This window comes from Microtus pennsylvanicus, chromosome 1, assembly GCF_037038515.1.
Source record: "Microtus pennsylvanicus isolate mMicPen1 chromosome 1, mMicPen1.hap1, whole genome shotgun sequence".
NCBI classification, from domain to species: Eukaryota; Metazoa; Chordata; class Mammalia; order Rodentia; family Cricetidae; genus Microtus; species Microtus pennsylvanicus.
In genome coordinates, this window is record NC_134579.1 from 115,519,142 (window position 1) to 115,532,662 (window position 13,521).

General features: G+C 53.6%; 2 protein-coding genes across 10 annotated transcripts in view; one reads left to right on the plus strand and one right to left on the minus strand.

The window, feature by feature from the left end:
• The window catches only part of Pheta1 (PH domain containing endocytic trafficking adaptor 1), a 298,237-nt gene that overhangs the window by 254,881 nt on the left and 29,835 nt on the right, over window positions 1–13,521 (minus strand). The window lies entirely within an intron of this gene.
• Window positions 1–13,521, plus strand: part of Cux2 (cut like homeobox 2) — a 175,583-nt gene that overhangs the window by 142,859 nt on the left and 19,203 nt on the right. For 8 of the 9 annotated variants that reach the window (XM_075980078.1, XM_075980135.1, XM_075980088.1 and 5 more), the window contains exons 5-10: window positions 4,002–4,136; window positions 5,487–5,607; window positions 6,848–6,924; window positions 7,908–7,974; window positions 9,345–9,393; window positions 11,849–11,953. In XM_075980078.1, the coding sequence (XP_075836193.1) occupies window positions 4,002–4,136; window positions 5,487–5,607; window positions 6,848–6,924; window positions 7,908–7,974; window positions 9,345–9,393; window positions 11,849–11,953 (554 nt within the window). The remainder of the gene's footprint in view (window positions 1–4,001; window positions 4,137–5,486; window positions 5,608–6,847; window positions 6,925–7,907; window positions 7,975–9,344; window positions 9,394–11,848; window positions 11,954–13,521) is intronic. The other variant, XM_075980151.1, reaches the window with a different exon arrangement.

Consider the following 13,521-nt stretch of genomic DNA (forward strand, 5'->3'; position numbering starts at 1 on the left):
AATGTTTTCAGTCCCTGCTGGAAGCAGTTTGGCTCTTGTGGCCTTGAGGGGACTCAGTGGGGGAGCCGGGCACTGTTCCCCCTCCCCCTCTCCTCTCAGGTGCTCTGTTGCAGAAGGGACATACAATAATCTCACTAATGGGAACCATGACAGTGCCTGGACCAGAGGTCTGCACTGTCTGGGGCTCCATGAGCTGACTGTCCTTTGCTGACCCCAGGTAGTATGTCCCCTTCCTATCTCCAGCTGCCTACAGGGAAACTGAGGCCCAAGGGACCCTAAGCCACTTTCCATGGCAATGTCATAGCTAAGATTTTGCCTTGAGTTCGTGGCTCCCCTCATCACAGGCCCTGGAAGTGACCAAGCAAGAGGGTGGCAGGCTCCCTGGGGAGCTCTAGGGTTCCTCCATATCCACACCAGCTGGAAGACTGGGGATCTCAGCCTGCCCTGGTCCACTGTGGGAGGATCCCTTTCCCCATTGCCTTACTCAGGGGTGGTACCTCATGCCTCAGTTTCTCCATCTGTACAACAGAGATACATTGCTTACCTCCCAACGTGGCTGAAAGGACTCCGTTACAGCACTGGGTTGGGATTAAGTGGCAAATGAAGCAAGCCATCCTGTCTCCAGGGGAGCCTTCTGTGTGGTCTCAGGAGTTCCCAGAGTGGAGTTATCTCAGAGCCAGGAGACTTGGATCCATTTCTCCTAGGAACCCATGACAGCATGTGGGGTCACCCTCTACCTCCAGACTCCACAGACCGTAGCTGTAGGCTGGCTGGCCCAGGACACCTGAGCTCCCGTGAGCAGCCAGCGCCTTGCCTTGCTCAGCTCCCATACTCCTGCTCTTTAGACTTCGGTCAGCCGTCAGCACAGAGTCACATGGCCCGCGGGGCCAGGGCTGTTCCCAGCCTGAGTCACACCATTTCTCCCTCCCTGTCTTTTATCCATTTGAGTAGGTTGTGCAGAGGGTCAAACCCATAGCCTTGTGCCCACTAGGCAAGCGCTCTACTGCTGAGCCATATCTCCAGACCCCCACCCCCACCTCGTAGCCAGGGTCTTATGTAACCCAGGCTGGCCTTGAACAGGGTGTTATGCAGCCCAGGCTGGCCTCATCCTCCTGCTTCCATTTCCAGCGTGCTAGGATTAGAGGTGTGTGCCATCACTCTTGATTTATGAGAAGTCAGTGTTGAAACCCTGGGCTCCATGCACACGAGGCCAGCATTAAACCAGCCAAGCCACAGCCCCAGACTTCCGTTTACTAAGTCACCCTGGTGGACCTTGAACTTGCAATCTTCCTGCCGTGGCCTCCAGAGAGGTTGAGCTGACAAGCCTCATCACCAGGTCGCCAGCTCTCTGTCTTCTTTTGAATCTCCCTTCAGTGCCTCCTGGGAAGAAATCCCCAGCCCATATCCCTTCCACCTCTCCTGTGTGGAGGCCAGACTCCCAGGGTGGGATACACACATCAGCCAGGAACTCAGGGAGAGCCAAGGGCTGCCCCTGGTCTCTGTGAACAGCAGGTGACAGACACCTTTCCTGCCCTGGCACGCTCCTTTGGCCTGCCTTCTGGGCCTCTGGGCCCCCATCTGAAACTTTCCCGTTGTGTGGCCTCTTTTGCCTCTGCGCTCCATGTTTATCTAACTTCCCTGACCCCTGCAAACGCCCAGCGCCTTTTTTCTTCCTTCCTCAAAAACCAGGCCACAATAGAAAGCAATTCCTTGAACTTATTAAAAAATCTAGACTTGTAAATTAATTTGTTCGTGTTGTACAAAGGCAGTGCAGATGGGCTCGTTAGCATGCACACAACAAATAATTAGAGATGAATTTTTAGCCGGCCTGCCTAATGCGCTTGCTGGGTTAATTATGTCAATGTATAATTACACCAGCCCGGGGAGGCATAATGGCACACCCCGCTGAGCAGGCCGGGCCTAATGACAGGCGTTGGGGGGGGGGTGCTGACAGAGGAGAGCCACTGCCAAGTCCCTCACACCTGCTCACCTCAGTGCACGCGTCGTCCAGCCTTCCGCCACCCCAACAAACAGGAGACAAAGACTAGAACAAGGAGCCACATCGTTCGGGCCAGACCCGAAGGCGTCCCCAGGCGGGCAGGGTGCTTGTCTGGACTGCCAGGCTTCAGCCAGGATCAGTGAGAAGGAGGAAGCAAATGGTTGTGACTCCAGTGTGGACCAAGGGATAACAGACGTGGACTTAGAGAGGAGCGAGACTGTGGTGGGACCTTTGAAGGGGACACAGGGTCAGGATGGACTCAGTGTAGAGGTCTTCCTGGAAAAGGTAGCATTTGAGCTGTTGGGAGCGGGGAGCATGTTCTTGCTGGCACTCCTGTGCATAGCCTCTGAGGTGAGGGCTGGGGCATCATGAAGAAGGAATAGTTGGGGTTTCTGTGTCTGATGAGGTCTTGGGGGCTGTGTTGAGCCTTCTGGGTGTTGCCACCTATGGTGAGGCACAGAAGGGGACAGCTGCTTGTCAAAGCTGCACAACAACCCTGAGAATGGAGTGTGTGGGTCAATGGGAAAGGGGCTCGGGATGAGAAGGAACTAGGGCCTCGGGTACCGTGGTCCAGGACACATCCATGAGCCTTGCAAGCACCTGCTGAGGCCGTAATTGCACACGCTGGGTCCGGCCACATTCGTAAGCTCCCACCAGAGACCCTGACCCCAATGTCACATCACCTGACTCCCTGAGCCTCGGTTGTTGTTGTTGTTTTCTTATGACAATGGGTTGGATCCAAGCCAGCCACAGGGGTGCACTGAGAACTGTGGTTGCCGTTCCTGTGCTGGGATCTGTCCCCTGCAAGGTGTCTCTCCCCTTGACTTCTCGAGTGCATTGAGTGTGATGGCAAGGCTTACGTCCTGGAGTGGGTTTTCCTCCTCTTAATTGGTGCGTGTCACAGCCCATGGTGTGTCCACCCAGGGGTGAGAGAGAGCTTTACTGGAAATAGGCAGTGAGGGGTTCCAGGAGCAGTGGAAGAGCCACAGAACTGATGGTCATTTGACTGCAAAAGACTGGAAAGGTGGGATCCAGGTCCCCCCAGGTCAGAGCATCCTTGCTCAGCCTGGTCCCCTCGCAGTTTCGCTGTCTCATGTAGTCACTGTGTATATGTGGCGACAAGCGGGGGTGGGGTTGTAAGTCCGACCAAAATAGCAGAAGTCAGTTACATGCTCACTGAGACACCATGCAGGGGAGAGGAAGCTCCCAAAACGTACAAGTATCCTGGAAGACTTGGAGGGGGCTCCCAACCTTAGAAATGCATGACAACATGGGGGCATGGTGCTAGAGAAGGAACTAAGAATGTTACATTCTATCCACAGGCAGCAGGCAGAGAATAAGATAGGGCCCGCAGCTGGGTACGCTGTCATGTACCTTTAATCCCAGCACTCGTGAGGCAGAGGCAGGTGAATCTCTGTGAGCTTGAGGCCAGCCCGGTTTACAGAGTTAAGTTCCAGGACAACTAGGGATACATAGAGATGCCCCATCTCAAAACAAAACAAAAATAAATAATAAATAAATTAAAAGGTTGGGCCTGGCATAGGCTTTTGAAACCTCAAAGCCACACCCACTGACAAACCTCAGCATGGCCGCACCTCCTAATCCCTCCCAAATACTTCTCATAACTGGGAGCCAAGCACTTAAACATATAAGCCTATGAGGGCCATTCTCATTCAAACCAGCACTTGCAGGGACCCAAGTTTGTTTTCCAGCACCCTTGTAAGGTGGCTCACAACCACCTGTAACTCCAACTCCAGGGCATCTGACACCTCAGGCCACTCACACTCATGTGCACTTGCCCCCTACACACACACACACACACACACACACATACAATTTTAAAATGTTTTGAATCTTTAAATGAAAAAAAGAAGTTATCTCTATATTCCATAGCCGTCAGAGTGACTCCAAGTGGTTCTTACATACTTTCCCCTGGTTTTCTGTGGAAAGCCACCTTGATCCCCTGACCCCCACCTTCCCCCTTCTCTCTCTCTCCTTGCAGACGCTGTTCCTTCGTTTGAGGTGGCGCAGACTCTGGACGACAGACTGCAGCGCCCCAGCTTTGACCCCAGCGGGCAGCACCTACAAGACCTGCACATCTTGTGGAAGAGGTGCCCAGAGCCACCCAGCATCAGAGGTACCCACGATGCCACCATGGGGTCATGGTGGGACAAACCTGGATGTCGGAGTTTCAGCCAAGCCTGGGTCGTGGGACTGGAGCTGGGCTTCACTGCCTCCGGTGACAGTGGGTTATGGTCGCAGGTCTCAGAATCTGTGCTCTCGGGCCCTAACACCTTGTACACAGGGCATCCAAGCAGTGCTGACAGCCATGCCTGAACATTCCAGCCCTCAGGAGACTGAGACCAAAGGCCAGCCTGAGCTACGCAGACCCTGTCTCAAAAAAACACACACACACAAAAAAAACTTGTATAAACTGACAACATGATCACTCCATGGCATGGTTAAGTGGAAGGTTTTGTATTATAGATATGAGAGAGAACAGCCAGAGGCATCTGGAAGGGTCCAGAGCAGGGAGAAGGAGTAGTGGACTGAACACGGCCAGCAGACTGGACCTGCCATGAGGGAAGCAGGGGGAAGGCAGAGCACAGGGAGAGCAAGACAGCTAGAGTGGGAGGGAGGAAGAGAGGGAAGGAGCGGGAGAGAGAGAAGGAGGGAGGGAGGGAGGGAGGGAGGGAGGGAGGGAGGGAGGGAGAATAGGGAGGGAGCAAGAGTACAGGCAAGAGAAAGCATAGCTGGGGGAGGGGAGTGCAGGGTAGAGAGAAGGAGGAGGTGAGAGGGCTGGGGTGCAGGCTGTGAAGAATGTAACAGGTACTTGTGCGTTGGTGTGCTAACAGGCACCACAGATAGCTGTTTGTCCCTTCTGCCAGTGATTAGTGAGATGGCTCCTTTTGGTCAGAAGGGGCCCCTAAGTGTGCTGTCTGAGGCTGGAACTTTGGGGATTTGTCTTTGTGTCTTAGCCAGGGTCACTATTACTGTGACATAACCATAAGCGTTTTGGGAAGGAAAGGGTTTATCTAGCTTACACTGCTCGTCACTGAGGGAAGTCAGGACAGGAACTAAAGCAGGGCAGGAACCTGGAGGCAGGAGCTGATGCAGAGGCCATGGAGGGGGCTGCTTACTGGCTTGCTCCCCATGGTCAGCTTTTTTATAGAACCCAGGACCACCAGCCTAAGGATAACCACACCCACCATGGATTGGTCCCTCCCCCATTGATCACTAATTAAGAAAATGCCCTACTGGCCTGTCTACAACCCTATGTTATGGAAGTATTTTCTCAATTGAGGCTCCCTATTCTTCTCAGATGACTGTAGCCCGTGTCATGCTGACATAAAAACCAGTCAGCATGCTTTGTGAGCATGCCAGCCCAGAAGCCAGTGAGGGGCTGATCCCAAGGGTCCGTGTGGCCTGTGGGAAACGTCTGTGACTGCATCTCAGTGATGAGTGTGGTCCTCCCTGTCTTCCACAGAGCAGAACGAGGGGACGTGTCCTACTGGGCACACGCCAGCCAACGGCAGCCACCTGCCAGGTCCCCAGCATACCCTCCTGACAGACACCTTGCTGCAGAAGGATGAGGCCGAGAGACAGAAGTGAGGAGGGAGGGAGGGAAGAACGGAAAGAGGGATGGGGAGGGAGGGCCACCAGGAAGCCCATGTGGGGCAGTCAAGGGCAGGTGGGAGATGGGGAAGGGTGAAGACCCTGAGGCCGACCCTGGGACTCTTACCTCATCACTCTTAGGCCTCAGTTACCCTGTCTGAGGAATGGGCTGGTCTGAATACATTCATTAGTCTAACCCAGAGGGGTGGATATATATACTTCTGGTCAAGAGGAAGAAATAAAGACAAGCCATGTCGATAAAACAGTAAAGAAAAATCCAGCAAGAGGGAGGACATAAGATGGGATGGTCTTTCCAGGGCCCCAGGAGGGCATGGTGGGGAAGGGGGGTCAGTCAGTGAGACTTCTGCAGGGGTAGATGGGAAGGGTGTGACAGGCCCAGGAAGCAGCCTGTTTGAAGGATCTGAGGTAGGAGCCTAGAGCAGCAATGGCTGAGCGGGGAAGGCTCGTTCCCAGTTAGGAGCGTCAGCCCCAGCTCTGTGTGTATCACCCTTCCCCAACTCACTGCCAGCAGACTCGCTGCTACTCCACCTGAGAGAGGCCTCAGTGGGCTGGCTGAACATCCACGCTCCTGCCACAGGCAGCAGAATGACCCCGTGGAACAGGAATAAAACCAGGAAGGCCGCAGACTGACATTGCATGACACCCACTGCGGTGGAGCCCATCAAGAGCTCTGCTTTATAGATAAGCATAGACAGGGTTACCAGATTGCCACACAGAGGCTCATACTAATTGTAAATGCTCAATCAATAGCTCAGGCTTGTTACTAACTAGCTCTTACATTTTAAGTTAACCGTATTCCTTATTTATGCTCTGCCACATGGCAGGACCTTTATCAGCATGGCACATTTATCTCCTGCTCCCTGTGCATCTGGCTGGCGACTCCTGACTCCGCCCTTCCTCATCCCATCATTCCCAGTTTGGCTTTCCCACCTAACTTTATTCTGTTCAGCTATTGACCAGTCAGCTTGTTTATTAAACCAATCATAGCGATATACATTCATACAGTATAAAGGAATATTCCCCAGCAGACGACACACTGAGGCCCAGGGCGTCAGTGCCAGCCACAGGGGACTGTAGCAGTGGAGCAGACTGTGGGAGCGGTAGATATATCAGGTCTGGATTCCTCATAAAGTGCAGACAGTGGGGAGGGCATAGCTCAGGGTGGGACCAGGTCGGTCCCTGCAACCAGCATGAGCAGTCCTGTCTCTGCAGGGGCCTCCAAGAAGTCCACGTCACCTTGGCAGCCAGGCTGGGGGAGGCAGAGGAGAAAATCAAGGTGTTACATTCAGGTATGACCCCCGGCTCAGGTGGCAGCCCTCAAAGTAGGTGGCTGGAAACAGTGTGGGGGTCAAGCCATAAACTTGGGGAGATGGGTTGGGTGAGCCCCCGCAAGATGGAAAGGAAGCCAGAAATAGGGTGTAGAGAACAACTCATTCAGCAGGGGCTAGCCCAAAGCCGCAAGCTTGGATGGAACCAAATGGGTGATTCTTTGACAGCACTGAGCCCTGGAGGCAGTGGCAGAGATGGTGGGCGGGCACCTGGTGGAACCAGGTTTCCAGAAAGGTGGCTACTGCCCTGGGCCACGAGGCAGGATCTGGTGGCCCAGTAAGTAACCTACCCTACCTGAGGCAGGAGGATTAAGGCTAGCCTGAGCTACATAGTGAGTTCCAGACCAGCCTTAGACATACTGTGAAACACTGTCCCTAAACACCAAAACAAAGGGGAAAAAAACAAACAAACAAAACCACTGAATTTTTCTAGAAATCTCTCTGTGTCAGTCACAAACTGAAGCTCCTGGCTTTTCTGGCAAGGCTGGCCTCAGGGTGGGTCGAGTGGCCCTGCCCAGGCCTGCAATGCAGGGCAGGGAACAGCCCCACTAAGTCACTGCTCCCTGCCCCTCTCAGGCTATAACACAGAGGTCCTCAGCCTTCCTAATGCTGCGGGCCCTTTAATACAGTTCCTCATGCTGTGGTGACGCCAACCACAACATTATTCTCATTGTACCTCATAGCTGTAACTATGCTACTGTAATGAATCTTAATGTAATTATCTGATACGTGACCCCGTGAAAGGGCATCTGCGACCCAAAAGGGGTCATGATCCACGGGTTGGGAACCCACTGCTCTAAAAGGCCCTCATCTGCCCCAGACGGGAGGGTTTCCCCCCTGCCAGCTATTCAATCCCTTTCCACCCAAACTGCCTTCCAGCATGTATGGGGCGGGGGGGGGGGGGTGGCCAGTGCTGCTCCTCACCGGGTCTTCACCCCTCCCAGCGCTAAAGGCCACACAGACGGAGCTACTGGAGCTGAGGAGGAAATACGATGAGGAGGCTGCGGCCAAGTAAGTGAGCTGGGGATGCCTTCTCCCTCTGTACACACCACACAAGCGCGCACGCGCACACACACGCACGCGCACACATACACACACGCACACATGCACACACGCACACACATACGCACGCGCACACACACACATACGCACGCATGCACACACATGCACACACGCACACACATATGCACGCACACACACAGGCAACCTCTTTCTGACTCTCTACTCTCTGAGCGGCGCTGTCCCTCATTCCCAGGCATGCACCCAATCCATCTTCCCATATCACTCACACACCACAGGCACAACACCCTTGGACCCACCTGAATGAGGCTACTGGGCACTCTCACCCCTGACCCTAACCCCTGACCCATGGAGGCCAAGTGACAGCATTGCAGTGACTCAGAGTGGAAGCCCTTCTTCAGGTTTAAGACATCGCTCAGTCCATAAGCATCGAGTGCCTACTGCTTATATGGTGCTGTGCCTCTGAGACCCGGGGGGAACCATGAACTCCTGCCCTGACACGGACAGTAACAGCCACGAGGCTGCCCCAGCTTTAGTGAGAGCCCACACAGACAGTAACAGCCACGAGGCTGCCCCAGCTTTAGTGAGCAGACACAGACAGTAACAGCCACGAGGCTGCCCCAGCTTTAGTGGGAGCCCACACAGACAGTAACAGCCACAAGGCTGCCCCGCTTTAGTGAGAGCCCACACAGACAGTAACAGCCACGAGGCTGCCCCAGCTTTAGTGGGAGCCCACACAGACAGTAACAGCCACAAGGCTGCCCCGCTTTAGTGAGAGCCCACACAGACAGTAACAGCCACGAGATGTCCATTCATAGTTACTGTTGAGCACTTGCTGTGTGCAGGTGCTGTGCTGAGCTTGTGATTGCTGTCTCCAAGGGAAGGGAGACAGAGGCACTGAAGGCAGGTGTGGCCCAGGCAGGCAGCCCAGTGCACCTTGAGCAGTCGGGACAGCCGGTGCAGGGAAAGCCTAGAGCATGTGTACACACAGGTGTGACCAGCAGTGTCCCCCAGATCCCAGAGTCCCACCCAGCTAGGCAGACCTGTCCTGGGCCCTCAGTGTGAAGAAGTGGTACCATTGTGTGGAGGAGCTGACTCTTAGGGGGAAGGGCGCTCAGTAGAGGTGCAGGGGGGCAGCTCTGGTGGTGGCTCTTCAGAGATGGGGGCCCTGAAGGTGGTGAGGGCTGGGCTGCCTTCAAGAGAAGTTTTGAGGCACAGTCCCCGATTCCCAGCAGTCAGGATTCTTTTCCACTCTGCCTGTTTTTGTCTCTGGTGGGGAGTGTGGAGCACAGCCTCCATGGCCCACACAGGTACAGTGGAGGCCGCAAGCCAGTCTCAGGGCCCCTTTCCTTTGTGTCTAGGGCAGACGAGGTTGGCCTGATCATGACGAACCTGGAGAAAGCCAACCAGGTAAGCAGAAAGCTCCCCGAAGCTTCCAGTGGGTGGGGATGGGGGCAGGACTGAGGGAGAAGTGCTGGTTGGGAGGTGTGTGGGCCCCAGCTCTCTGGCCTTGCCAGGCTCCCTGAAATGCCACAGCTGAGGCCTGACCAGGACGGGCCTACAAACTCCTCATCCATGGACATCCCCTTGGTGAGCAGGCTGGCCAGTCCTGTGCCAGGACACATGGCAGTTATCCTCGGGTCACTACAGGAGGCCCTATGGCAGGGGACACCTTGGGCACCTTGGGGCTGGCTTTCAAAGCTTGCTGGGAGGCCAGTCCCTGTGGACACAGTGCAGACTCCTGACACCTTTTGAGCCTCAGCTCTTGCCACCATGGGATCAGTGTCCCCCAGGAGGCAGGGCCAGGGCAGTGGTGACAGTGGCTTTCCTGAGCTTAGCTCCTGTGGTTGGTTGCTTGGACTTTCTGTTTGGTTTGAGGCAGGATCTGCTGTGTCTCAGGCTGGCCTTGAACTGCCAGAGTAGCTGACAATGACCTTTAACTCCTGCTCCTCCTGCTAGGATTACAGGTGTGTGCCGCCACGTTACGTTTCCTGTAACCTGTGCTGGGGATTGGAGCCTGCAGCTTCACGCTTGCTGAGCAAGCCCTACCAACTGAGCCACATCTTAGGAGGCTTCCTGTGTTTGTTTTTTTTTTGTTGTTGTTGTTGTTTTTTGATTTTTTGAGACAGGGTTTCTCCGTAGCTTTTTTTGGTTCCTGTCCTGGAACTAGCTGTTGTAGACCAGGCTGGCATCGAAATCACAGAGATCCGCCTGCCTCTGCCTCCCGAGTGCTGGGATTAAAGGCGTGCGCCACCACTGCCCGGCTTCCTGTGTGGTTTTAATGATAATTAAAGGATCCCTATTTTTAGTATTTATATTTATAGTATTTTTAGTGGATTTTCTTGTTGTTTTTCCAGTGTTTTGAGGTAGGGTTTCTCTGTGAAGCCCTGGCTGTCCTGGAACTCACTCTGTTCAAATTCAGAGATCCCTCTGCCTCTGCCTCCTGAGTGCTGGGATTAAAGGCTTGTACTACCACAGCTTGTTTTTTATTTGTTTGTTTGTTTCTTTCTTTTTGTTGTTGTTGTTTTTTCTGAGACAGGGTCTCATTGTAGCCCTGGCTGGCATGGAAGTTATTATGAAGACCAGGCAAGCCTTGAACTCACGAGAGCTGCCTGTCTCTGGGTCTAAAAGCACCACCATGCCCAGCCTATCTTATACTTTTAATTAGCTCATTCACTTATATGGTTCAAAATTAAAAAAAAAAAAGATAACTCAGCAGATCCTGGGGCAGTGCCCCTCTCCCCAGCAGCCTGCTGACCAGTTTCTGGGCACTTCTTCCAGAGATGCCACCCATTCACAAGTGAACACGTAGACGCACATGAGCCCACATGCTCCATATGCCTCCGGTGGAGTCTGCCCTGTGCCCACTGGCATGCACTCATCTAACCCAGAGGCAGCAGGCTTTGCTTCAAACACCGGGAAATAAATATTTTAGCTCCTTCAGCCATATTTTGTGTCGCAGAGAGGCAACTTCGTTATTGCAGCAGGAAAGCTTGGACATTGTGTCCATGAATGAGCATGCCTGTGTACCAATAAAGCTTTATTTATAAGAACAGACAGTGGCTTATAGATTGCTGACTCTGCTCTACCCAGGCCACTGTGGATGATTGTTTATAGTTAATGTCAACCTTTCCCCTCCTCTCAACCAGTGCGTTCACAATTATCCTCAGGCAGACACCATCTCACACATGTATGAGCCAATGGGTATCACCGTTCCCGAAGGTGGAATTACTGGGAAAGAGGTCTGTGCTTTCCGGACATGGCAAATGGAGCCACACTGATTTCCTGGCTCCCCTTTTGCAGGGACCAGTCTGTTTTTCTGATAATGAAGCCAGTGCCATGTGTCCAAACTTTCAGATCTTGGCCAATGGCATGGACTTTAGAAAAGGTGGTATACACCTGTGGTAGAGACAGGAGGACCGGGAATTCAAGGTCATATTCAGCCACATATCAAGTTCAGAGCCAGTCCAGACTATAGAAGAGCCAAGTGGCTCTCCCAGAGGCCTATCACAGTCTGTGAACTGGGGCCACCTCTGCAGATGGGGCACAATCTAGACCCAGTCTAGAGCCACCTGGGAATGGGTGTGGACAGCCACTTCCTGCCCTTCCCCCCGCTGGCAGAAGGAGTATGCTTGTTTTTGGGGTTCCAGGCACCCCAGCATCATCTAGAGGTGCCCCTGGCAGCCTCTGTTCTATAATGCCATCTCACCAGGAAAGGAAAGGTGCCCAGTCACGAGCTCAGTGGTGGCTTCCTAGGTCGTGGCCTGGGTCAGGACCCACAACATGAGCACCTAGATCCTGGGAGCCCCAGGGTGGTGCAGGTCTCGCTTTATGCCTCTCACTCACTCCCTTTTTCCCTCCACAGCGAGCAGAGGCCGCACAGCGGGAGGTGGAAAGCCTACGGGAGCAGTTGGCCTCAGTCAACAGCTCCATCCGCCTGGCTTGCTGTTCCCCTCAGGGACCCAGTGGGGTAAGGCTGTACCTCAGAAGGGAGTGTGGCAGAGGGAAAGACTAGAGGAGGCCACATCTCTGCCCATGGGAAAAGTGGGAGGTCCTGGAGGGCACTGTGGATGTGAGCAGGGACTCATGGGGGCTGGCGTTGTTAAGGTCGGCCTCCTGTTTTACCAGTAATGCTGGTAATGCTGGAGCCACCATTTTAAGTGGTCCAGCTTCCATTGACTGTTGATTAACAAAAAGCCTTGTGTCTTCCTTTGGCTGCCTCCATCACCTTGCCCGGGAATGCTGGAATTGTTCACAGGTCGGAGAGGGTCACACCCATTGCAAGGTGTGCCAAGATTTGGGCAACGTGATTGAGGTGCAGTGCGTTTGGTGGCCACCAGGGGGTACTGTGGAACATCGGTCTCGTATTCGTTGGTGGCTGCTTAGGACCTTATGGCCCTGATCAGGCACTAGAAGAAGGCTTGGGGCTTGTACTTAGCCCTTAGCCCTTAAGTCCTAAAACTTACAGGTGACTCCCATGGGTCCTGCCCCTTCTGCCAGCCACATGCTATACAGAATCCGCCTCGAGGTCCCCGAACAAATTAGCCCATCTTTACCCTTTTTCCTGGCCAGCACCTCCTAGGGTCCTGGGGTCATTGCCTACCTAAAGTTTTAGTCACCGCCCACCATTCTGCCCTTATGTCGTCTCCAGTCTGCCCCCTTCCCATGTTTCTGCATGCGGTGTTCATGTCATCCTTAACATGTGGGCACTATGTCAGAACACTCCTTCAGTGTGTATACTGGACAGTGTCTCTGTCTATAGCCGTGACAGTGTGTGTGCACACACGTTGACTGTGCCTCAGTTTCCTCCCCTCATCCTCACCTACCTTACAGGGTTATGGAGAGGACTGCGTGGCTCACAGAAAGTGCTGGGAACCAGCCAATGCTTTTGACTGCTATGATGAGCATGTGGCTCTGCTCATCAGAGTTCATGGCATCTTGCACCCATGCGTGTGTGTGTCTGGGATGATATGGATCAGTGACTGTGGGTCTTTGGTGTGAGACGTTCAGTGTGTGTGTCTGTCTGTCTGTCTGTCCGTGTGAGACTCCAGGAAGGTACATGTGACTGGCTCCCAGGAGACGCTGTCTTTGTTGACCTGCCAGGTGACTGTCCCAGAGAAGCGCTATCTAGAGAGCGCCAGAGCCTTGGTGGCTGTCTGGGGAGGAGTTACCGGTGGTTCTTAATTAACCCCCCTGGAGCCTGCAAATGGCTAGCCAGCCACAGGGAGCCTGGCTGGTTTGGGAGGCAGTTTTTCTGAGCACAACAGTGGTGCTTGATGCTAATTAATTTAATGTATTAATGGCATCCGCTTCCTGTTTTAATTGGCATTTATCTCCAAGGAAGAAAGCAGGATTAGTAGTGGTGGGCTGTTTTTGTGCAGGAAGGTTTTCTTTCTTTTTTTTTTCTAAGTACTTTTTAGATTGTGTGACTAAGCCTGAGACTAGCCTGACCCAGGTCCCACAGAGTCATAGGGACACAGGGGCAGTCTCCAAGACTCTAGATGGGTGACAGGCCTGGAACAAATTAGGAGATAGAAG